We start from the raw sequence: 27,228 nt of genomic DNA on the forward strand, positions 1-27,228 counted from the left end.
TATTTTGTGTGCATTTTTGACGTTATTCAATGAGCACAGATAGTAGAAGATCACACAGGAACTGTACGAGGATTCAGGTGGTATCCAGCTTTTAGACTGCCATGTCCACTGTGACAACTCCACAGTGTTATTGTTTTGGCTGGAGTATTTCTAATGTGCTTTCTTTACACAAGACAAGGCACAAATGAAAAATAATACACTCATAGATGTGTTATTGTAAAATAACAGAGAGAATTGGTTTTATGGAACCTCCAAGACTGGATGGGTTCAGGGCCATTATGAAACTCATTTTAAAGGAACTGGTGTAAGAGTTGCTATTGTTTCTAATATGACAACTGTCGTTTATGCACGCTGATTTCAAGAAAACATTTCTGTGAGTATTTTAAGCTGCTGCAGCAGGGCAGTAACTGTTTGGATTTCCTCTACATGCTTCATCTAAAAAACAAAGAAAGACAAACCCTCAGGTGGAGTGTTGTTATTAAAACAGGATATTTGTCTAAAAATCTCTCCTATTTTCAAGTGACGGTAAATAAAAACCTATTGCAAACATGATATTGTGCCACATCCTGGGAGAAACACTGTCATCCTGAAAGCTGGTCGCTTTATGTTCAGACTGACACTACTACTGTACTGTAAATATCTGACATGAGCATCAAAGAAATAAATGTATGAATTAATACATAAATAATAAAGAAATAAATGCAGAGGTTCGAACCTTCTGCTTCATCAATATACAGGCACAGAAATACTTAAATAAATGTAGTTGTACAAAATATATGGATACATTAAATTATCATTTTTTATTTATGCATTAATCTATGTTTGTATTTGTTTCAACATTTATTCGTTCATGTATCATTTTATTTATTTTATTTTTTGTTTGTTTATTCTTGTATTTATTTATACATTTATTTATTGATGCTTAAGCCATTTTATTTTTCTCGGAAGATTGGCGGTATGATCCCTGGCTCCTCCAGCCCGCATGTCGAAGTATCCTTGAGCAAGATACTGAACCCCAAATTGCTCCCCATGGCTGTTCCATTGGTGTTTGTGTGTTAATGGATACTGTGTAGCAGTTGGCACTCTGTATGGTAGCCTCGGCCACTAGTGTGTGAATGTGTGTGTGAATGGGTGAGTGTGACTTAAAAGTGCTTTGAATGATCAGAAGATTAGAAGAGCTCCACACAAGTGCAGTCCATCACCAATATATCCTTTATAATGTTGTGGTAATTAAGGTTTTGATAAGACTAGCTGAAAACTCAGGTGACAATGTTTCACCTCAAGGTTTATGCAAATGCTTTGAAATATAGAAAAATATTAATTTAACAGAAGAATATCAAAGCAAAGTTCAACAAATTGGAAGACTGTTTATAAAACCTTGCTTCCTCAAAGAGTCTTTTTACTTCAGTAAAAGCTTCACAAATGAGGCATTTAGCTGAGCACACCTTCCCAGCTCTCCTGCAGCAGCTCTCAGAAATGTTGGATGCTTTTTTTGGTCCTGATTCACATGTCCTCTTGTCTGTTTGTTCCATAAAAAACTCTGTAGGACTGATCTCTGAAGACTGAAGGTCTCACTCTCTTTCTTTACCAGTCTGTACAGAAAATGGAGGCTCTGTTTCAGGGTTAGTCACCAAGTCATGAAAAACAGCAGTGTACTCGTTACTGACTAAAAAAAGAATGTGTAAAGGGATGTTGTGGCATTCTGTAGTGCCGCTATGTATGTAGGATACACAGCAAAAGCACTCACACAGCTTTCAGTTACATGTAACATTTTGTGAAATTTTTAATGCCTGTGTGAAATCTGTGTTACATTGCATTCATCACGTAAAAGGTTCAGTGCTATAAAACTGTCTGCTATCTAAAATCACTCCTCACCAGATGCTCTCTAGGCTGATGGAGGTCCCATTTAGGAAATGCATCAGTACACAGCACTCTGTGCAATATTCATTCAATACTATCAAGCTAAAATACTGTATACTAGTCCATACCCACTGAGTGCACAGTTGCCCACATACAGTTTCACATGGCATATGTTTGGGATACAGGTCATAGGAAATAGCAGATTAAATAATCAACTGAACCCATTAAGAAGAGAAATGTATTCAGACAGAGTTTTTGTGAATTTGATAGTACGATCACTTAATAGAAAGAACAGTAGTACCACTGCCAATAGTGGGATAGTTAGTGGGCTAAAACTGTACATTAGTAGTTGAGGTAGCACGTTGAAAGGCAGATAGTTAAAGTGTTTATATGTTGTATTGACTTAAAAGTGGGGCGCACTGGTAGTTCACATGCGAAAGGTGTGGCTAGCCCTTGTTGCAGCGGTGGGGGTTGAAATCTGGCCTTCGTTCTTTGCTGCATGTCTTCCTTACTCTCTCTCTCCCATCCTTGCTGTCATGCTTCACTGTCCTGTCAAATATAGGCAAAATCCCCCCCCCCAAAAAAACAGGTTTAGTAAAAATCGATATGGCGGTTAGACCTAGATAAGAAATTAGCTCTCTAGCGCCCCCATTTTGTTTGATCGGGTCAATAATGGAGGGGTCCCCTCAGATTATGTGTGATCATATGTCTACAAAGTTGCATGGTGATCGGTTATACACCTTTATGTGATGAGCCACGCCCTCCGCAATATTCATTGCCTTATAGAAGCTCAGTTTTAGTAAGTTTTCCAACTTTTGCCAAGAGGGAACTTTAGATATTGGTCCCTAGATTATGTTCACCGAGTTTCATGCAGATCGGTCAAACTTCCTAGGAAGAGATCGATTTGAAGTGTTTTTCAAAAAATTCAAAATGGCGGAAAATCTATAAAACCGGAAGTTATGGGTTCTTGAGGCAAATGTGTTCATCATGAGGAGAGGCGTCTCTGTGCAAAGTTCCATGTCTTTACAACATACGGGGCATGAGATATGCTCATTCAAAGTTTGCAATTTCATTCATTGCTATAGCGCCCCCCTTTGGCCAATTGATGTAATATTGCTTCATTCGCATCCTCCCATGACCCTCTACCACTGTGCCAAATTTCACATGGATTCACCGAGTCAGTGAGGAGAAAAACGTGGAACAGACACACACACAGAGTTTTCGTCATTATATAGTAAGATATACATGTATGTATACACACACACACACACACACACACACACAGATAGATATATATATATACAGTACAGGCCAAAAGTTTGGACACACCTTCTCATTCAATGCGTTTTCTTTATTTTCATGACTATTTACATTGTAGATTCTCACTGAAGGCATCAAAACTATGAATGAACACATGTGGAGTTATGTACTTAACAAAAAAAGGTGAAATAACTGAAAACACGTTTTATATTCTAGTTTCTTCAAAACAGCCACCCTTTGCTCTGATTACTGCTTTGCACACTCTTGGCATTCTCTCCATGAGCTTCAAGAGGTAGTCACCTGAAATGGTTTCCACTTCACAGGTGTGCCTTATCAGGGTTAATTAGTGGAATTTCTTGCTTTATCAATGGGGTTGGTGGCACTTGTGTTTCACTGGCACGTAATCACAGGTTTATAAGACTGAATGAAATATAATCTGATAGCTTTCTCAGATTATGTGATCAGCTTGTTCACAGCAGTTTGCTAAACTAAGTGTGATGTAGTCTTCCTGTCTTTAAAAGAATTAAAAAAATGTGTGTATGCTTCAAATTTTTTACAGCTGGAACAAACGTACACCTGTTAAACATAATTACCAAAGAATAAAAAAAGGAGAATATTAATCAAAGAATTGCATTAACCTTCTTGTATATACAATATAAGCGACGATAATAAGATAAATGCATGTTAATCTCATTTAAAGTAACTCTTTATAAGCACTACATTACAGTTAAGATGAGTTCATAGCCAAGAGGTCGACTTGTTGCGCCTCGTCTCTATTTCTGGAAGCCAAACTGACCTCTTCCGGGGTAACTTGAGACCCTCGTAAGAGTTATTCAGGGCATCCGAGTCAAAGGGCAAAAGATAAAAAGCTCTTTCACCTCTGTGCTGCTAAATTTGCACCACATCTGTTTCTCTGCTACTTACTCCTCCACTTCTCTCCCTCAAACTTCAGTTTGACTTCCATCCATCCATGCTCTAACACTACTGTAGGTAACATAAACACACTGAGTCTCTCCTCAGACCACCATAGCGAGAGCAGCAATGAATAAATGTGTGTGTGTGTGTGTGTGTGTGTGTAATACTACAGGGACGCTCTTCGGAGGCACAGCACAAAGTGTGTATTGATGGTATTTTTTAACTTGGACTGCAGGCCATTTTGCTCTCCAGTCAAAAATCACATTTTTGTCACCATTAAAATGAAAAATGTCAGCTGCAGACTGAAGCACTCTGAGCATGAGCTGGACCTTTTCCTTTAGCCAAAGGTGTTCCAGCTGAGGTCTGTCTCAGAGAGGGTTTATCTGAGTGCCGCTGACCATAGAAATATCAAGTGGTATGACCACGACAGTCTGGTCTGAAATGTCTCAGAATATTTAAAGAGTTTCAAGGATGAGGTGACACTCAATGTTTTCTCTTCTTTGTATCTGAAAGTTACTGGATGATATGGAGGCCCATTTGTGCTGCTTTAAAGGCCCAGAAAACCATTCTGGCTTTTCAGTCGGCTTCTTGCAGAGGTGAGGTGAGGTGAGGTCTCAAATACTGAGCTTAAGTAGCTTACAGTTCTGAAGAACTTGCACTTAACTTGAATATTTTAATTTTATGCTAATTTATACTTCACTATAGTTCAGATTCAACTACTGAACTTTAGTTAGTAGTTACTCTACAGTTTATTAGCTACCCACAACAGCACCTTGTTGAATCTGTGTCACCATTAAGGCAGGCTAAGGCAAAAGAGAGTCCAACCTGGTACTAGCAAGGCATACCTAATACAGTGGCTGGTGAGTACAGTTTTGCTGTTGGTAAACCTTATCCCCAATCAATTAAAAATTGAATTTCTTCACTGTCTCCATGGAAGTATGTGAGAAAATGTTTCTTCACAAATTCAAGGTAACACTCCATCACTAATTAATATACAGATGGTCATTTTGTGGGTGACGTGTTCCTTTAAGTAAAAGTAGTGATACCACACTGTATGAATACTCGATTACAAGTACGTCTTGCCTTTAAAGTTTTCCTTAAGTAAAAGGAATCATTAGCAAAATATACTATATAAGTATCAAAACTATAAGTACTCATTTGTTAGAATGGGCCCTGTCAGTGTTATATTATTATATTACTATCATTAGTGATACATTAACATCACTGTGATAGCTGGTTGAGGTTTGTGGGTAGCTAATAAAACTGTAGAGTAACTACTAACTAAAGTTCAGTAGTTGAATCTGAACTATAGTGAAGTATAAATTAGCATAAAATTAAAATATTCAAGTTAAGTGCAAGTACTTCAAAACTGTAAGCTACTTAAGCTCAGTATTTGAGTAATTGTACTTAGTTACATTCCACCACTGACATCCTGTGTGAGCAGTGGTGTCTTATGTAGACTTACAATCCTCGGCCAAAGTTAGAGCTGTTTTCCTTATTTGATATGAGACTTGTTCTGTAGGTTTTGTTTTGTCTGTGCTCTTCTGACTGCTTTGAAGTGGATAGGAAAAGGTGATATCAAATATTATTGGCACCAATTACGATTTAGCAACAATGATGGTGTGATTGTTTGCATATGTTGCTGAGCAAGTATCAATCAAATCTGATCAAACATACACATATCTAGCTACAGAAAAGCACTTGAGGTTTGAAACCACATTTCAAACCACGACCCTTATTGCTGCATAACGTCAACTGTTACTGTGTGTTTTCTCTTCCTCATAATTAGCACAGATCATCTGATAAACTGTGCTGTATGACATCTAATTACTGTGAGAATCGTTGCCATATTCAAGACTTTGTGTGATCCCTCTGACATTTAAATAAAACCAATGAGAAGCAACAAGGCACTATTCAAAATGTTCTCTGAAATTCACACTGTAACTAACATTTTAGACATTCAGTGATTTGGCCTTTCACTGGTTTTATTTGAGGTCTTTGCTGAAATATAAAGTTCTGGTTTGCCATACAAAATCAAAAACATGCATAAATAAAAATTAATATTCTGACCAAAGTGTCATCTAATTACACATCACTCTCAGCCTCAACATGTGTGATCCAGACTGGTTTGAGAACTGACGTAGTGCAGCTGCAGCTGACCCAGAAAAACAGAGCTGGACTGAAAAACTAATTCTTTATGGTTGTAACTGTGTTTGTTTTAGTTTGGTTTGACATTTTACTTTGAGCTCCAACAAAAGGTCAATGTCATTATTGATTATTCTGATGATTTTTTTCTTAATACATAATTTAAATAATGAAAACTGGCTATACCCTGAACCTCAGGGTGATGTCATCACACTGCTTGTTATGTTTGTGGTCCAAAACCAAAAGACACACAAACAAAGGGAGGGAAGGAATGAAGAAACTAACGATGGATCAAAGGAAGGAAGAGAGGAAGGAGGGAGGAGGTAAGGAAAGAAGGAGGAAACAACGGGAGCAAGGAAGGATAAAACATAGGAAAGGGGGGAACAAAAGGAGGGAAGAACAGATGTAAAAGGAGGAAGGAAGTAAGGACTGAGGGAAGCAATAAAGGGAGGAAGGAAGGAACAAAGGGAGAAAGGGAGGATTGAACACAAACTGATAGAAGAAGGGGAGGACATATGTAAGAAGGAGAGAACAAAGGAAGGAACAAAGACCATAGGAAGGAAGGAAAAAAGAATGAAGAGAGGAAGGAAGGGACACAAGAAGGAAGAACAAAAGACACAGGGGGAGGAAGGAAAGAAGAGACAAAGGAATGAAGAAAAGAAGGATGGAAAGAAGAAGGGAAGCAACAATGGGGGAAGCAGCACAGGAAGGAAGAACAAAAACAAAAAAAGGGAGGAAGGGATGAATGAAAAAGGAAAACGGAAGCAACAAGTGGAGGGAGGAAGGAAAGAAGCTACAAAATAAGGAAGTGACACAGAAAGGAACAAAAGAAGCACCAAAAGAAGGGATTAAGTAAGGACAGAAGGGACACAGGTAGAGAGGATGGAAAAAAGGAGGAAAGGAGGTAAGGAAGGATAGAACAGAGGAGGGAGGGAATTAAAGAAGGAAGAAGGATGGGTAGGACGGAGGAAGAAAGAAAAAAGAAGGAAGGAATGAACACAGAAAGGAAAAAGAAGGGAGAAAGCAAGTAACACTGGTAGAAAGGATGGGGAGGAAAGGAGGAAAGGAAAACAAGGAAGGAAGGAAGAAGAAAGGAAGGAAGAAACAAACGAAGGAGGAAGGATGGATGGATCAGAGGGAGAAAGGAGCAAATGAATAAATGAAGGAACATAGAAAGGAACAACAGAAGCAAGACAGAATGGGAGAAAGTAAGGAAAGAAAGAACACAGGAAGGAAGGAAGGGAAGAAGGAAAAAGGAGGAAAGGAAAGGAAAGGAAAGGAAGGAAGGAAAGGAAGGAAGGAAGGAAGGAAGGAAGGAGCAAAAGAACGACCACGGGTAGAAAGGATGGAAAAAAGAGGAAAGGAAAGGAAGAAAGGACAGAATAGAGGAAGGAAGCAACAAAAGAAGGAGCAAGGGTGGATTGAACAGAGGAAGGAAGGAACAAAATAAGGAGGATGGATGGAGGGAACAGAGGAAGACATGAGCAAAAGAAGGAAGAAATGAAGGAACACAGAAAGGAATAACAGAAACACCAGAAGGAAGGGAGAAAGTAAGGAAAGTAGGAACACAGGTAGAAAGGATAGAAAAGAGAAAAGAGAGGGAGGAAAGCAAAGAAAGAAAGAAAGGAGAAAGGAGATAATTGATACTGGTCCCAACCCTTCGGGTTATCTGTGCTGGCCTGGTTCAGATCCAGAGCAGATAAAGGGATTGTTTTAACCCGGTTTAAAGTGTGTGTGGCGCCCCTAGCGTCTCCTCAGAGCTGCTGCAGCTGCACACAGCAGACAGTGACACCATGTAGCATGATGATCACATCCTCTCTCTCTCAGCTCCCGGAGCCACATAACTGAAATTGTACAACAATCATCGCTCCATAACTGTCCCCACCCCCTCCACTCGGCTTTAGCACGGACCCGCACGGCACGGCTCGACTCTCTGTCAGCCCCGGCCCTCCTCCAGGGCTGCCTGAGCCGGCGTTTGATTGGATCAGAGTCGGCTAGCCTTTGCCCTCTAACCCCGCTGATGTTGGCTGGCTGCTTCCTGCTCCCTCCGCTCCCCCTGACCGACTGACGAAGCCTGCCGAAGCCGCACGCCGAAGCGCCCTGCACGGACACAGCCGACCGGGACGAGCCGCTACAGCCCGACCAGACCGGAGCAGAGCCACGAAACGTACAGGCGGGAGGACGAGACGAGCAGGCAGCCATGCGGAGGAAATCGAGGATATTGTTATGTTTTGCGGTGCTGTGGGTGCTGGGGATAGCCTACTACTTCTACTCGGGGACAGCGTTGAACCGAAAGGTAGGATTTCAGTTCCTCGACTGCTTTTTGTGGCCACACAGTCCGTGTCGGTGTCCGTGTGGATGTTTGCTCCCAGGACAAAGCGAAGATGGAGCGGTGTGATTTGGCGCTGTTGTGTCTCTTTTCCTCGCTTTTTTGCGGTTGCACCGATGCTGTGAAGACTGTGATAAAGGGCCTGCTAGTATCAGTGGGCAGGCATTGATTTGGTGGAGATGAGTGTAGACAAGGGCAGCAGGGTAGCGGGGCTGGCCGGTCGGCGTGCACAGACCTCCCGCTGCGCCGGTGATTGCCTTATCGTGGAAGTGGGAGCGGAGCACGTCCACGCCGGGCAGCCTGTCAGCCACTTTAACGCAGCGGCACCGGTTAATATGAGTTTAGAGTAAAGCCGCAAGCATGCACGGTGATTGTTATTAATATTAGGCTGCTGGCCTGGCTCACAGGGCCGGGGCGGGGGGGTTAGCCTATAGAGCACGTCAGCACAAGCTGCTGCTGCTGCTCCCAGAAATGAGCAGAGATCAGGAAGTGTGCAGATTAACACCGGGGTTAAATCACTGATCACTACACCATGCTGCCAGAATGTGATTTTAAAAACGGCTTTGAAGATGCATAGATTCAATTTAACCTGGCTGCTGGCAGCTGATGGCCCTGCTCTCTGATTTTTATTTGATATACAGTCAAATACCAGATTTTTAGAACACCAAATTTAGATTAAGGCAGTCTGTAATGCTCTTATGAACAGTTTTTGTTGAGGCTGTTATAGAGATACAATTTTATGTATCTGATATTCTGTCTGCCCCATTTTATCAAAAAGTGTGACCAAATATTCAGAAATATAGCTGATACATGTGGCAATAATTGAAGTAATTCCCCAAGCACAACATGCCAAACAATTGTCCAGCTTTTCAAATGTTTGAATGGGCTTCTTTCCTTTTACTCAGTTATAATAATGTAAAATATCTCTGGCTTTTGGGCTGTTGGTTGGACAGAACAAACCATGGAAGATGCCGCTTTGGACTCTACTTGTGATGGCCATTTTAAAGTATTTTCTGCTGTTATACCAAACAATAATTGAAAAATTACCTGGCAGAAAAATCAATTAAAAAAGCTGTTGTTTGCAGCCATACTTGTGGCACCTTTCAATATAACTCAACACAGTTCGACGTCGCCACAAACGGCAGCCTCTAGAATGAGCACACAGTTCTCTGAAACAGTCTGAACATTACAAACTCTATGTAGGACTGTTGTATTAGACTGCAGTAGTTTTAAATAGGTGTACCTAATACTCTGTCATTTTGTACATGCAAACAACATCCGTAAGTTTGCTCTGTGGTTCTCTTATTTCCTGTCTGTGTCATGTAGTTGATTTACATTTCTCAAACTAGATAGCTGGTAAGATTGACTTGGTGTATGTGGAGGCATGGATTCCAGTCATGATATACCAGGCCTGTACATGTACATGCCATAGGATGTCATGCATGAAATGTAAGGTAATATGTTCCAGGTGTAGAGGAAGACATGTTCCCATTGTATGTACGTCTATATTCGGTGTGTGTGTGTGTGTGTGTGTGTGTGTGGGGGCACAGTCACTTTTTTGTGTTGGGGCAACATCCTGCTTGTACTTACCATGAGTGTGTGTCTGCCTGTGCTAATATAGGCTAGTGTAACCTGCAGTGTGTATGTATGAACTGCTCGGCATGGGTGGTTGTGTGCACAGTACTCTCCCTCTATCACCCCTCTAGATTTTGGTGTGTGTGTGTGTGTGTGTGTGTGTGTGTGTGTGTGTGTGTGAACGTCCTGTGTGTATTCCACCTGTCTCTTGTCTTGTCCTATCCGTCTCTCTGTGTTTGCTCTGCTCCAGTCAACCAGAGCAACCCTTTTACTTTTCCATTAGGCTGATAGCTGAGTGTGTGTGTGTGTGTGTGTGTGTCTGTCCGTGTGTGTCTGTCCGTGTGTGTATTTGTGGTTGTTAAGGGGGGTCAAAGTGACACTCTATGATAAGCAACTTTCTCTGGAGTTGGATTGCAGGCAGCATTAATATGGATCCTGGATGATTGGCTGCACCTGGCTGGTGTCTTTACACAGAGGGAGATCTAATCTGTTTAAACAAAGGTGGAGCTGCACAGGTTAAGTGCTATTTTCCACCCCTGACCCTCCAGCCCCCCACCCCCCCACCCCCACCCCCTTTTCTTTGGAAGACTCGAGGCATTTAATAATTTCTCACTGCTGTCAGGAAACAAACTTTGTAGTGAATTTTTCAAAAGCACTCAGGGTTCGTACAAAGGCTTTACAAAGATGGACCAAATCTCCTGAAACAAGGGCCCATGAAACAAAATTACAGCCACCGTCTTTTGAACACTCGCTGGTGATTAATGTGTCCCTCGAATGTAATTTTAGGAAATTCAAAATGTAAAATTTGTAGTTGATCTTCTTTAGAGCTGTGGCTGGTGATTTTTTTTTTTTTTATTTTTTTTTTTTATCAACGCATCTGCAGATTATGTGATGATGAAACATGATGTCTTAAATCACTAGTTTTGTCTAAATGACTGTCCAAAGCCCAAATATATCCAAAATACCATGTTATAAAATCTTCATATTAAAATGTCTTAATAGTAACTTAATCAACTAATAATTGCAGTACTAGTGCTAATGTCATAAAAAGTTCCTCAGGGGTTCCCTTTGGTTCCTTTACCTTTTCATCTTTTACCTACAGGGGTGAATAACAGATAAGATTTTATTGGTACCTATGTCATTACCAATTGTGCATGTAGGTCCCATTCTCTATTGATTCCCTCATTGATTCCTGATCAGTTTTCTGTGTGGAAAATAGCAGGCCGACACAGGTTTTCAGCATCAATGCAACTGTTTTATTCATCATCTGAAATGGATACAATGAGAGCCTATTTGTACAGATATTGCCAGTGTTTCCACTCAAATTATCATTTTACAGACGTTACAAGCAGCACTGTTGTCATCTTTCTTCGTAAAATTCAGCCATGTTTTGGAGTGATTCTTCTTCTCTGCGTTGAGTCCTTGTTGTTGCAGCATGGACACGTGCGACATGCTGTCACTGAGAGAAATAACTGATAAGCTTGGAGGCATATGATTCAGATAGATCCGACAATTTGGAAGCGGTTCTCAACTGAAACCATCCCCAGAGGTAATATAGGTAAATTGGAAAGGTACGCAACAACCTAATATGTTTGCCAGATATGAATAAATGCTGCCTCTGGATAGTTGCCTTCAAAGTGTGATTCACAAGTGTGTATGTTCATTCCTTCATCAGTCACACGTGACATAATGGTGACTTGCTGATGTCTGAAGAGAATATCAGACAAGAAGAATTTTTTTTAAATACAAAGATTTCCAAGCAACTGACCTGTCTGGCAAAACCAGAGGTTATTTATATGCAGCACACATTTCAGCCCAGGACTCCCTCATCCCCCTCTTACTGTCCACACATCGTGGCTGCATCCACCGTTACACCTCACAAAGCTACATGTTGTTGTGTCATCGCACTGCCTGCAACCACTGTGGTGAATCCAGCAGCTCTGAGCCTGACTGAGCAGGACTCACACTCTCTCACAGCAGCTAAATTCAAATGCCCACTTTTGAATAATCCAAAGAATACTGTCTCTGCCAGAGGAATTAGTTCAACTAGTTTCTCCAGCTCCGTCGTACACACCCATGATAGTGTGGCTCTTAAGATCAAAGCACCCGCCAAAGAGCGTTTCTACTATTATCTGTTCAAAAGTACCCTATTTGGAAAACTGTCCCTCTGGTTAGAGTCTGTGTGCCAATTTAAGACACTGTTTAAACACAGTATCAGTGCCTGTAAGCTACTGCAGTGTGCTGTGCAAAAATGAACGTTGGTATGTCTGTCAAATTCTTTGCAAGACTTTTTTTCTTACAATAAAAAAAGGCTGAAATGTCACCATGTGTCTCCAGAGGTCACGAGCAGACCTTTGCACAAAATATCCCTCATATCTTTGATCATATATTTTGGGTTGGTGCGTCATTGGGAAAGTTTGTCTTTCTTTTATTAGTGTCCACAGTGATGCTGCGTGTTCCCAAGCATCTCTCAGGTTTACTGGCCTGAATTACATGACGTACAGTGTAAAATGAGACAGGATCAGAGCTGAGACTTGAGCCATGTTGCGTGAGGTTTACCTGTCCATCAACAATGTGCAGCCTCATTTTGGTGCTCCCAGAACTTAGGGGGATTAGATGAGTTCCATAATTTCCATAGTCATGGAAGGAAAATCATAGAAATATGGAGAGTGTAGAAATATATCATCATGCTTAGAGAGATATCATGCAGACTCATACAGAGGTAATCCCTCTTAATCATCACTTATGACCCACTAGAAGTGTGTGTGGGGTTGTGTGTTTCTGCTGACGCTCTCCCCTCTGCCTGTATTTTCTCATGTTCTTCTTTCTTTCTGTGCTCAGGACAGCGCTCAGGTGAGGTCGGGCTTTATAAAAACGTAGCAACCAGGTGCCAGACTGTAAGCAGCAGGCATCCAAGAGACACAGCACCAAAAAATGCAAATATAGTGAAGCAAAATGCCAAACGAGTGAATCTGAGGTGGCTTTTACCCTGACTTTTGCTGGCGAGCGTGGGTTAACAAACAGAATCTGACAATCCTGCATAATATACCTTTAATTTTTGCATCAAAGGCCTTTTGTCATATTTCTACAGTATTATGAGACAGTTCAAAGAAACTGCATATCCAAAACGCTTCGCAAACTGAAAAAACACAAGCGCATTAACAGAAAACAAAATGTGTTGTAGCTTTTGCATTTGTGTCTTCTGCTGGATATGCATTTTGTTTGAACCGTCTCTGGACCACCCTACTTTATGGATCGAAAGTGACGTTTCCCCTTTTTTCCTTCGACCATGCACAACAACTAGTGTGTAGAATGACAGGAAGCTCTGGGAGACCAACAGCAGCTGGACTGTATCTGTAAGTGCATTCATTGTTGTGTACAGGAGGATAATGTTGCAAACATGAGCCTGCCGGCTCACCAGGATGCCCCATTAAAGTCTTCCTTGTTGGACAGACCTCAGAGGGCTTTTCCTGCCAGCTCTTGAGAGACCAACGTCCCACCCACAAACTGAGTCCACTTTCCTGCTAATCAGCGGCACGAGAATGGGAGCTAGAAGGCAGATAGCGGAGGGTGGCACCGAACCACAGGAAAAACCAACAAACACAGAATTTTTTAAGAACATTATCAGCTGTTTGAGTACAGCTACAGGCCGACGGTAATTGTATTTATCAAAGAAGTAAACGGTCTGAGTATGGTTTTTTTGGTGTGTGGCATGGTCACGTCTGTCTTATAGAAACGGAGATCAGCACAAATGTGATGTAGTAATAACCTGAAATGACTACAAGCTGTCCTCACTTGGACAAAGAATAATGGCAACGGGAAGAATGACTGCGAAAGAACAAATCACATACACATGTGGTAAACACAGTCATGCCAGACTGACTCACGCACACACACTGTCCACTGTTGATATGGAGCTCAGCTCTTCCCCCAAAGGTGGATCACAGCAGTAGAATTGCAAGTATTTCTCAGCGTGTTGTGATTAGCCAGAGGTTTGGATTAGTTTCTAGTCGGTGGCAGAGGATTCAGAAGTGGGTTCAGTGCTTTTCTTCCAGCAAACTGTGGAGAGGCGCACACATGAATCGGCTCAGCAGGGATTCAGGGAGCTTTTAACGCTGGCTGGTCCAGAGCTCGTGAGTGAAAGTTGCAGCCTCTGTTATCTTCAGCTCTAGGCGTTCAGCTTCTGCCTGTCCATGCAAGTCTCAAACTACGGCTTTATCATTTCATCTGTCTCTCATCGCAGGCAGTGTGGTTCCACCGGCTCACAGTGCTTTGCTGGTTTAAAGCTGAAAATGTCAGAAAAATGGATCACTTGCACCGCACACTCTCAGTGAGGGTGAAGGTGATGATGGGGCATTGTTAGTGTGTGTTTTGTCTTTGGTCTGTTATTCAGTGGGTAACGAGCAGAACGAGATGGATGCTGGCCTCTGCTTCTAAATGCAGGAGCCCGCACTGACTGTCTGGAGTAAGACACAACATCATCGCCAGTTATCTCACACAGACCCAGCAGTGTATCTGTAATCTTTACAGTCGGGCCTTTATGTGCACATTTATGCACACACACTGCTTCACTCATAATGTAGATTACATGTGTTTAGAGTCCCTGCTGTTGTGCAACTGCAGTACAGTCATTCTGCTGAAAGAGCTGTGGCTTTAAAACCACTTGAGGCCTCAGCAGTTCAATATGTTTATAATGCCAGAATACAGTGAAATTTCAGCCAGCGAGCACATCCATTATTACAAACTAACTAAATGCAGCTCCATGGAGCAAACACTGAATCGATAAAAGGCTTAAATTAAGCTGGGGATCCCTGGGTACTGAATCCCTCTCAGATATACAGGTTTTTGTTTGAAGTATTGACTGTGTGTGTGTGTGTGTGTGTGTGTGTGTCTCTTGTAAGTAATGATCACTTCTGACAGATGCTCAACAGATTCAGAGTGTAAATAGAGACACCAAAGAAGATGTGTCACTGTTGTTGTTTATATGCATTCATTTTTCCGAGGCTATAATTAAACAAAAATACTCTTTTGAACCCAAGAAACTGCGTCACAGTCACAGGAGTTACGCAACTGCCTAGCTGGGAGTCCCAGGAGAGAGAGACTGTGTGTGTGTGTGTATCTGTGTGTATGTGTGTGCTGTGGGAGGCAGTGTGCCTTGCTCATGGGACAGTTGGCAGTGACGTGGGAGGAAAGAAGTTGTTACTGTTTCAACTGGCCCTTTCAGATTTTCCTTGTTGATATGGGGAATTAGCTGTCCGCTAAACCCCGCCCCTGAGGATAGATTATCCAATCATAGCTTGGCAACTGTAACTAGGCACAGCAGTCGTGTCAAGCTTTGGAGAGTGAAATAGCAGTCTGATGTCACATTTTTCCCCTATCTTATTTGCAGTACTAGGACTAGCTGGCTCCACCCTGCAGTACAGCTCCTTTATTTCCATGTCCTCTACTTGGATCATCAACTCATCCAGCCAGTGTTGACTTGATTAGCTTAGGTCCCCCAGAAATGTTGCTAAGTCTTCCAGTTGTTCCCAGTTGCCACTTGGAGTGTTGCAGCAAAAAAATCCCCTGCGGCCCAAAAAGCATTTTCCCCATAAATCACTATTATACAAGAGATGTCTGTAAAACTATTGCCAGGATGCCTTGACCTGCAAACAAGGTCAGATATGACTCTTTCTCTTATGAATTTTTGATTCATAGGGGTTTTATATTTGTTAAACTTTCCTCGAGCCGAGAAAAGTGATTTGAAAATCTGTGACATCATCACAATGTAAAGTCATTGAGCTGAGCAGGAACTCAGTGATACAGCAGATTAAACCTGAAAGCTAGAAACTTTTTTTGGCATACCTGCCAGGCAAGCGGTTCCACTGGACTGAATAGGCACCATCTTGACATCCTGTATCTAGTTATTATTAGGGATGTTCCTGGTGACTAATATCCCTGCCGACTAAATGAAAATTTCCTTTCATTTAGTCGGCAGGGATTTCATTTAGTCAGCTTTTTTTTTAAGACAAGTCGACTAGTCTTAAAAAAAAAAGGAAGGTTATCATTTTGCGTCCTGGCATGGTGTGTTCAGGCTCAACATATTCAATTAACGTCCTGAAGACTTTACCTTCAACAAAGTTACATAGAAGCATATTTTACGAGGTCATTGTCATGATGAGCTGCATTATCTTCTCAGATTGGGCGGGATCACAGCGTCTGAGTGTGGCTAGCGTCGCAAGCAGCAGCAGCCGTCGTTCCATGTAGGTTAATATCCAAATGCTTGAGTTGAATGTGGTTGCGCGTTGCTCCAGTCGAGTGATTATATGCCAAACCGCGCTGGTTTTGCGAGAGGACATCTCTCCAATTTCCCACCGTGCTATTTTAAAACTCCAGTCTACTCGAGCATTAACGCAGGGAGGGGGACTGCTGTCCGACAGCTCTGTAGCCCCCTCTAGCGGTGGGCATCTGCATGGCAATTAAGCAGCTTTGTACATGAATAAAACAGTAATTGGTTTAAATAACCATCTAAAATTTCTGGTGCAGACTAGCAAGGGGGTGGACATTTTATCGTTTAGACGACTAATCGTGCGCATCCCTAGTTATTGTTATACATCTGTGGTCTCATCTTTATGTCTTTCCTTATCAAACTTATAAAAGTAGGGCTAGCTGGCTGCAGTACAAGTACCAATTAGCTAGTTATGTTAGCAAGTAGTTTTTATCTCAGCTGGAAGCGCCTCTCTCTGAAATTAGTGACAAATGGATTCAAAATTACCAAACCGTTTGAGTGGTAAATCTGCCACTGTGTTAACATTCAAAGTGCATATGTGCCATGTGAGAACGGAAAGCTTGACAGGTGGATCAACAGCAGGCTTAAATAAAGTTGGCCAGGCCTGGCAAATATTCAATTGAAGCACTTACTGTAATTTAGGCCTCACAAGAAGGACACAGAAATAGGGGTTGATGATGGAAAGATGAAGACAAAATGATGAGACAAGGGAAAAGTGGTAGCAAAAGAGGGCGGCTGGATCCAAAGCAGGAGAATGGTGGGTTGTGTCGGGTTTGGCAGCTTTTATTTCCACCAGTCTGAAGGAGTTAGTCCCAACCTGCCAGCCCTGAAACCCAATGACTGACTGCGGTGCAGAGACAGACAGCTGTGTAGATACCAGGAGATATAGGCTGAGGCATCGCCAAGAAAGGAGACAAATAGTTTAGTTAACAGCAGAGTAAAGATAGGCGTTTCACAGAGCAGCTCTAATCTGTTGATATCAAACTGTCAGATAGTTTCACAACCTCCTAATCTGTGGCATGGGAACTCCAGTTTATTTATCTATCTTTTGTATCCACCCCCTCTCAGTCATTGGTAGTTTTCTTGTGGTTAAATACAACGGCATGTTGCATCTGTGAGCGCGCTCTAAACTGGATTATTTTCTTCTTAGGATGATTTTCTTCCCTGGCAGGCAGCGAGCATTCATGGAAAAGTTGAAAGGGATCAGGATATCCATTGTTCATGGGACCAGTGCTGAGGCGAGAGCTTTTCAAAGATCTGTTTTTATTCAGACATCAAGAGAAAACAGAGCAGCCCTCTTTTATTCAATTTGTCACTGAGAGGCGAGCTATCGTAGCTGCGCCGCAACGTTGATGTCTTCACAAGTTCTCAGGGAAGGAAACGGTCAGGTCAGCAATAATCTGTGTTCCCGTTATCAGGCTAAACTATTCAAATAGGCCCGATAGGGAGCACAGGAGGCCTCAGTGTTTTGCCTGTGCGCTCTTTGTGGCAAGGACATTCAAATCACTAAATAAATGACAAGTGCAGCAACTGCCCATATACTTATGTAATTTAGTTGGTGCACTTCCAGTCACTGTTACTGGGCTGTGTAATGCTTTAATGGAAATGCTGCTCTCTGTTTTTGTGTGACGGGAATTATGGAAAGGATGAAAATAATTGATTAGAAAATGCAGAAAGATGTGTCTCTTGGTAAATGCAAGCTTTTTCCTATTTCTGCTCTGATGTAGCTGCACTTGCAGAAAGACAAACTGAAATGTCTTCATCAGGGTTCATGATTTGAATATCTGAAGGACAAAGTGATGCACTTACATTTTATCAAAAGAAAAATTGTGTGAGGGAAATTTGTCTTTTTTAAAATCAAGAGAAAAGTTGAGCTCTACCTTTGGTTCTTGTTATTGGCAGTTCAAGAGTAAAGAGAGTTGTGTCCACCAGCGCTGTCAAACAATATTGATTTATTTATACATATCGGTCCTGAATACTTGAAAATTTTCCGGCTGTTAGTACGCTGATACCAACTACGGTTTCTTGCTCTCTTGTTGTCAATGTTTACTAGAGTTATTTAGCTGTTTTCTACTACTAGCCGAGAAATGAAAAGTTGTCCTTGTCATGTCGAACATTCAAACTTTCAAACCGTATGCCCTCAATGTTAAAAATGCAGGGTTTCCCACACATTCACTCATTTGTAGTGGCTCGCCATGATTAAAACATCTGCTGTCATGTTTTGATTTTCTACTTTTAGAGCTGACTGTTTATTAGAAGCGCTGTTGGAATACACCTACCATTCGGTTATTCATTGCCTTACACTCTCAGAGAGAATATTGTATCGCACAGAAGGAGCTGCACAACGCCAGGCACAGTGAAAGTGACACTAATCTGATCATATCGCTGGGTCTGAAAGTTTGCATTCACTCGCCTCTGCAGCAGCTGCTCCTCTCATCTATCGATGTGCTCTGATCAGTTCTGATCGGATCGACTGAGCAATTATCACCCCGTGACTCAAAACTCCACAAACTCCTGCTGAGGAAAAAATGAACTCAAGATGAGCTCCACCTGTGTTGCGTTCATGGACCCGCAAGAGTGGACACAGACTGATACAAATGAAAACATAGTTAGACAGTCACGCATAGTTTCTAATTCTGTGGGAAACACTGAAATTGTATAAATATTGATATCTTTCAAGCTGTTATATCAAAGTTATAATTCCATTATGTTGACAGCAGTAGTGTGCACTATGATCTGAAGCTGACATGACTTAATCAAAAGGCAAACAGACTGCACCGTGTATGTATCAGCTCTCTACAGAATATTTAAGTTCAACCTGTTTCTTTAAGGATACCAAATCTCCGTCTGAACGTCCCATCTGTGCCGCATTCAGCTGTTTGTTGCCGCCAACTTACAGAACAAATGTAACGCAGGGTGGATTGAGCTACATGCAAGCAGGCACCCTGGCCTCCCACCTCATCCTCACCCTGAAACACTCTCAGTAGATGTGTGTGGATCTGTCACATTTGGGTCACAGGATCCTGACGCTGACACTGTGCGTCAGCCTCAACCTCAGATGAGGTGCATGTCTTTGTTTTACCTTTTGCTTTCTGAAACAGAATTTTTTGGCAAACTCACAATAATTACAAGAAATTATACTTAAGTATGTAATGGCACTGCTGACTGAGAAAATTATGTTGAATACTAAAACCCAATGTTCAGTGCGAGAAATAATTTATTTCAGATGTTGGTTTGAGGGAGATTTTAAAGATATAATCTGTAACTTCTCTGCATTAAAACGTCTAAAAATGTCTACACCAGTGTTATATATTTTGTTGAGTTGTGTACTTACATTATCCCAAATGTTTCCAACAATCTTCAAACCCAGAGAATTCTGTACTTTTAATCAAGGTCACAGTCCATGTCACTTGGTCACCGTCACATGTCAGTGCTGTCATGTCGCCTTTGTGCATACGTCAGAGTTATTGTCTGCCAGAAGCTGTCATAAATTGATTTGTATTCAGTTTTAAGCCTCATTTTTACAATACACTTTTTAGATCTCGGTTATGTCTTAACCAGATAAAGTATCTTTGACTTCAGACGTCTGGATCTTATCAGAGAAACAAGCCGAGCAAACAATATCGGCAGCTCAGCTCCAGCCTCTGCTGTGCCAAACAGTGTTGGAGAAACACTGACTTTTAATATTTCTTTATTCAGTGTGTTTACTGGTTTAAATCCCTGGGTTCATTTGTTATGGAGTAGAAGAGATGTCTGCCTATGACTTGGTTCATGGTAAAACCCTCTTGAACATCTGGATCTTAAGTTATAACCAAAGTTGAGCATGCATTAGCAGGAGCTGGGTTAGCAGCCCCTCTACAAATAGCCGAACAATGTCAGAGAAACATTTTTTTAAAGGTGAAGCTGCTTTATTGAGAGACCCCATAGCAGCAGACAATTAAGTACATTTAAGTATTATTACATCACAATATGATACATTAAAGATAATACTGAAGAATTGCCCAGTGATGGTGTTTTCTCAAAGAATTAGTCAACCATTAAACATCATAGAGTCGGTCCATTAGATGTGTTGTATGTAGAGCGCCTTTCACAACAGCACAGCGAGTGAAGGCCCTTCTGTGATAAAACTCAGCAGCCTAAGTAACCGATTTTTAGAAAATTGAAGAAATGTCCAAATAATGTCTGGCCATCTGCCAAAGTGGTGGGTAGATAGATTTTTTTTTAACACTGGTCTGGTGGGAGGTGTTAATTTCTCGCCCTGCATCACATCATGGCCATTCAATAATGAACTGCTATTTGTTTCAGCTTTACTCAGTAAAAATGTCAGCTTGTGAAGAGAGATGCATCAAAAACACTCACAGTGCTGTTGAAAACCAGCTTTTAGTGATGTGCTTTGTCTTTCAGATGTTTCTTCAATTGATTCTGCAGATTTTATATGTGTCATATTAATGCTTTTATTGTCTTATTATGGTTCAGTCATGGTTTGACAGCACCCAGCACCCACTGCACCCTCTGACTGTTTATTGATAACTGTGATTAAGGTGACATGACCCATCTGCATTTATTTCTTGTTCTTCAATGGTAAATTTCAGCATTTTTCACTGAATGTAATGCAATCATCACACAGGTTGTGTTTTATGTAAGTGCAACCCACAGTTTTCCTCAGTTGGCGCAGCTGTCAGTATCACTGCTGCCGACAGTTTCATAGACATGCTCTCAGAGGTCCCCTACAGGAACTCTGGAAAATTTAGGAAATGATTGCAGGAAAAGTGGAAAAAGCAGGCTGATGAAAATAAATGCAACAAAAAGGTAAATTATAACATGTAATATTAGGGCTGGGCAATGTATTGATCTGATGGAAGACTAGATATTGTCTCAGATTTTAGATATCGTAGTATTGTAAGAGTTGTATTTCCCTGTTGTAAAGGCTGTATCACATTACAGTTATGTAATTTTCTGAACTTGCCAGACAGTTCTAGCTGTTGTATTATTTGTTTTTACCCACTTCGTCATTATATCCACATTACTGATGATTATTTATCAAAAATCTCATTGTGTAAATATCACAATATCCATATCAAGGATAAGGATTACCTAATATCTAAAAGATACTTAAAAGTCCTGTATTCAGGATTTAAATTACAAAATTACTCCCTTTTTTAATCTTTCCTGAATTTGCCTCCGGCTTCAGCTGTTTGTTAAAACAAATCAGAATAAAATCACATGCAATAAATAAAACAACATGCACAGTACAGACAGCATTAATGGACATGGTTCCAGTGCGAATGGTGTTATAAATTTGGCAAAGTTATTGTATTTGGTATGAAAGACCTCTATAAATGTTCTTGGTTGCTGCAGCGGCTCTAAAGCATCTTCCCAAGGACAATTTTATGATTCTTTATAAAGGGGATAAACAGGACCAGGCACAATTTGTACGGCTTTTTGTTTCACCTGTGTACCCCCCAGAAAAGGTGACCACAACAGGTTGGCAGGGTGGAAACATTCATTCAGGATCCCCACTGGTTGTTACCACGGTAATAACTGCTCCTCCTGGGGTCTACACAGAACGTGAAAACAAGACAAGACATCAAATTATCACATTGTAGACAATTTACAGCATCAACAGATTTACATAAAACCAAAACAGGAGACAGCAGTTATCTGACATTTACAATTTCATCACCTCAGTAGATCATAAAGCAAAGCAATAGAGCCCATAACCAAGGCTCATAGAATTATATGTAACTGCATGAACTATATGTGAATGCACAAAACATAGTTGTACACTGAAGCGTCATCCAAGTGAGTGCCACAAATACAAATAACTTTAAAATAACCACATATCCTTCTTACCTGTAATTGTAAATATTGCAGCATAATGCTCATAGTCATGCCTGGAAGAAGCTTGTAATACAGTTTCAGACACCCCTAAAGTGGATCATACCATTTCTTAACCTTGATGTTAGTTAAATGTCTCGTCTGCGTCACTTTCATCATTGGCTCATGTCCTCATCAAAATCTATGCTTGGACGTTTGTGCAAACCAGTGTAGATGCTGTACGTTAATGCAAGGTTTAACACACTTTATACTATAATAGAAAAATTAAGTCCATATTCCACGGGATGTTTTCCAAAGGAGTCGAATGTTTCTTGCTTCTGAAATAATGGAAAAGATAGGAGTCACTCTGGCTTAGGCTTTTGAGCCAGTTGACCCTTAGTCCAGTGCTGTCCATTCACTTAGGTACTGGGACTGGTTGATTGATTTTTTCTTCTTCTGTTAGAGTATTTTCAAAGAAACCAGCTGACGAACTTAGATTACTGGGTGGTGATAATTGTTGGTGACCCCCGACGACAAAAGTTGTCGAGTGAAACGTGTCCCATGAGCTGGTGTGACAGCTATGATTAATCTTCATCTGCAGACATTAAACAAACAAGATGCTGTAAGAATGGTAAGACTTCAGTTCATTGTAGCATGTGGCGGCATCATACTGGGTTCCCTTTGCACCCTGGAGAAACAGTTATTGTCACTGTATGATTCACACTCTGCCTGTAATGTGTAGAGTGCTGGCTACAGAAACTACATGTGACCTCTCCGCCCTCGTTACCCCACACATGGTCAGGCACACTGCTACACACAAACACCCATAAAAAGGTCCAAATTCCACAGTGAAGATTGTAATATTGGTCAATTCCAAGAAAGAAGCTTGTAAAGTGTCTTTTTATGTTGCAGTGGGTGTCAGGAAGCAGAGGTGCTGACTCGGCTCTAACGGTTTCTTGCAGTTTGAAATGAGGAAGAATCGATGGCCGATGTGTAAATGACAGACGAAAGGGTTGGGAATTAAAGTGACCAGTTTACGTGCAGGCTCCACAGCCTCAAACGTTAGCATATGAAGGGTCATGACACAATGGATGGATGTGGGTGAAATGAATAATCAGAAAGCCTTAGTGTGTGTGTGTGTGTGTGTGTGTGTGTGTGTGTGTGTGTGTGTGTGTGTGTGTGTGTGTGTGTGTGTCTTTGACTACGTGTTCTCCCATTTCTCTGGCTTTTCCTGTGGGCTCTCCTCTGAGGGACACGTCAGCAGATTTAGGACTTTTGTGTTTGTGTCTCAGGCTGTCCTGTGTTTATATACCGACTTATAAACAATTTGGCAAGACAGAAATGTTTTTTTTTCCACTCATCCCTTCAAGTTCAGTTGCTCCGTCTGACCTGGATGGCTCGAGAAAGCGGTGAAAAGCCAGCTCGAAGGCAGCATGAATAGGAGTCGTCTGTCCAAGTGGTTGAATTTCTGAAGGAAAAAGAGCCTGAAAATCACATCATTTACAAAAAAAGGACTCCTGAGACAGCACTGCTAGTCTGGTGCTAAAAACAGACTGCTACTGTATGGCGTATCCCTCTGGTGACAGAAACCTTAGATGATGGGTCTGTAAAAATAGACGCATGCATTTATACATTCAACACGATGCTCCCGTTTTAACATAAACCCTCTATTTTAACATAAACTCAGTCCAATCAGCAGAGGGTTCATGTGAAGCACTAGACTCGTTCTGCTGCCTCAGGACTTTACAGACTGTGCCAGTTGTAATTGTATGAGTTCACATACAGTGATTTATGGTAGGAAATTCTTTGTTACTCCAAATAAGCTGCTGTACCCATCAGTTTCAGTCAGCATTACCAGCGCTGCCAGGCCAGCACACAGTTTGTAGCTGAGTGGCAAATATTGAAACAGATTTTCGGCTCTCTTCTCTGTTGAGGTGGCATTATTTAGAACGAAAACCCACTAAGGTGTTTAGGTTCCCTGTAAATATATGAACTGACCATTTGCTATAAACCCTTGGCTCCACAAGAGTGGAATTTTATGGAATGGATCGAACTGTTTGACTGCTTTAAAGTCAACTGTAACCAGCACTGCTTCTAAAGTTTGGGGCTTTTCATAGGCTATTACATTATTTTGTGGGGTTACAGGTTAAAAGAAAAACCCTGTCCTGTCTCTACTGGGTGAAACCTTGTGCTGGATGCTTCTATAGCAGCTCCGTCCTGCTTGGATTTGGTCATGTTTACACTCCAGCAACCACAGCAGTGCAAGCTCAATAATGTTACTTTATTTCCATGTCTTCCGTGGATCATTAATCATCATGCTGACTTTTGTGTAAATACATTTGTCCTACTACCCATAATATTTTAGTTCATCTCTATGGATGTGTGCAACACTCCACAATCTTGCCTGATAAATAGCACCACAGGTAAGAGGAAAAATATATAATCTTGATCTGGGGGTGAACTGTCTTTTTAAGTAATATTTTTAACAGCCAAGCCTGGCCTAGCACACTTCAAAATAAATCGATTTAATACTTTAATTCGGCATAGCACGCAGTATGTAGTATTAATTTCTAAACATTTGAAGTGGTGAATGTGCCACAGTTATCATTGTCAAATCTGTGTATGTGTGTGCGTGGGAGAATGGTGAGCTTGACAGGCACAGCAACAGTAACTAGGGGGCTGGAGCCTAACAAATATGTCCAAATACCTTGTGTGTGTATGTGTTTGTGTGTGTGTGTGTGTGCGCAATGCTTGGTCCCCTGACTCCAGACATATTTCAGCGTGCGATGATGTTAAACTCTTCAGTTTCTCTCCAACAGGCCATATGGTAATGCGCTCACCTCCCTCTGTCTCTCCCAACTTCTCTTCTCCATCCATATTTCCTTTCTCCCCTGGTTATTTGCTTTCTTTGTGTTTCTGTCTTGCACAAATATACTTTTCTCTGTTCTCATGCATGCTTGCTTTCTCGTACCACTTGTTCTTTGCCTTTTTTCTTTCTCCATTTTATTTGTTTGTTTTGTTTAAGTAGGCCAGAAATTCAGCCGATCACCCTGGGAACCAATTATGAAAACATCAAATTGTCGTCATGTACAGACCCACCAGAAGCAGGCCTGTGACCCACTTTGGGCCCTTACCCACAGCTTTCGAAACCCCCTACATAAAGGGAGTAATAGAATATCCTGAGCTCTTGGGCCAGCAGGCCTCCTGCCTTTTTCTGTGTCCTGTGTGCATTTCTGCCTTAAAAGGTAGGTTTGATTTATCTGTGCTTTCAGCGCGGTGGGGGTGGAGCAGATGTGATTGTGTCAGACCCCATCAAGATGGGCTAAGAATAGCTAAAACCATCTAACACCTTAGCTTGAGTTGGTTTGAAATGGTCTGTTTCACGCCTTCTCTGCTGCATGTTATAATGCTCTGGAGTCTGACGTCATGTCGGAGATGAGGCCAAGTCTGCTGCTAACATTTATTTTACAGATGCAGGTACGGCTAGCAGAGGCCAAGCTCTGGGAGGGAGATAGAGTAATTATCTTGCGGATAATATAATCTTTGTCAGACTGTGTAATTTGTAACGCCCTCAATATTTGTGAGTACATAGACTGTTTAATTACAACAGTCTGCTGTCTGTCAGTTTTGTTTGTTCCTGACACAGCCTCCCTCTCCTCTCTGCTGTCACTCTTTTGTCTGCCGCCGTCCATTAACAACATGGCAGCTGCGACAGTGTGGGATGCTCTCTCAGGTCAGAGTCCCACCCTTCCTGCGAATGATTGACCTGACAGTGTGTAACTACAGAAGCACAAGCATCTGCAGCCATGAACAGTAAACAGAGGTGGCTGTGTGTGTGCGTGGCTCGTGTCAGCTGACTGATTAAAATGTATGAACACAGCTAAATGAAATTACACTTTCAAAACCGTAATGGCAGGATTGAGATAGATTGTGGCACCAGAGAATTTGTATTCTGGCTCGGACTGCTGTGTCTGCTGTTTCTGTTATTGGCAGATTACCGAGCTCTCTCTCTCTCTATTACTCACTGTTCTCAAAGTTTCTAAAAACAGCAGCACACTAGAAATTAAATCAAACTTAGTTATCACTCTGCAGTAGGAAAATGGTGCTGAAAGTAAATGTCTGTATACTCACTGCGACTTGGTCTGTTTACTGAATACCTCAATTTGGAGCTCCAAGACAGGAGCAGATTTGTTGATCCTTCCTGTATGGCCGTAGCACAGTATCCTCTGTCAGCTTCAGTCAGTCCGGATCGATTCTTCTTACAAACGAGCAAACGTCAAGGGGAGGGGAGGGGGGATAAACCTCAAACATTCGTCCCAAAGGACACATTTTAAAAAGCATTGGCGACCAGGTGCAGGTGATGGGGGATTAAGAGCGGAGAGCGGACTTGAGTTGAATTTTTAAATAAATCAGCCTTAAAGAAATCCATGTAACTCTGGCAATGGAAGCCATTTAAATGCAATGCATCATTCTTGTCTTAAAGCAGCTGGTCGGCCTGTACTAACATACTGATTTCAGTTTAGTGTCCAGCAAACAGCTGCAGTCATTTGTTCTTTGTATTACTGGACAGTTTTCACTTCAAATTTCTCAATGATATGATCGAGGAAAAAACATGAGACAATATAAGCTGTGATAAGTACAAAAATGATAATACAGTTTGTACAAACTCTGCTGGGCTGACAGAGGTTGATAAAAGTGAAGTGTAACACACAGTGATTTTTTTTTACAGATTTATCACTGCTGATTTAACAGGAAGCTTGTAACAATTGCCGCCAACAGCATGTTGCAAGACTTAAATTTTGTCATCTTCCCGTGTCTGATCCATCCTCCTCTCCTCCCACCATATCTTCATACTTTATCGCTTTTTATATTTTGATAGTTGCCCGGAGCATAAAATAAATGCTGCTGCCTGGTTCATCTCCTATCGCCATTAAAGGGTGCTTCTGTGTGTCTGTGTCTGATGCAGAGGGCTGTTGACCAAGCCTCTGTATTTGACAAGTTGTGAGCAAGACTGGGTTGACCTTGATAAATGAACAGGGGATGCATGATATTCTCCAGT

General features: G+C 41.5%; 1 protein-coding gene across 1 annotated transcript in view; it reads left to right on the plus strand.

Annotated features, from left to right (window-relative positions):
• The first annotated feature begins 7,971 nt into the window (after positions 1 to 7,971).
• Positions 7,972 to 27,228, plus strand: part of galnt2 (UDP-N-acetyl-alpha-D-galactosamine:polypeptide N-acetylgalactosaminyltransferase 2) — an 88,605-nt gene continuing 69,348 nt past the window's right edge. The window contains exon 1 of the mRNA XM_049598037.1: positions 7,972 to 8,476. Coding sequence (XP_049453994.1) covers positions 8,381 to 8,476 — 96 coding nt within the window. The 5' untranslated portion in view covers positions 7,972 to 8,380. The remainder of the gene's footprint in view (positions 8,477 to 27,228) is intronic.

This window comes from Epinephelus fuscoguttatus, linkage group LG2 (genome assembly GCF_011397635.1).
Source record: "Epinephelus fuscoguttatus linkage group LG2, E.fuscoguttatus.final_Chr_v1".
In the NCBI taxonomy this organism is placed as follows: Eukaryota; Metazoa; Chordata; class Actinopteri; order Perciformes; family Serranidae; genus Epinephelus; species Epinephelus fuscoguttatus.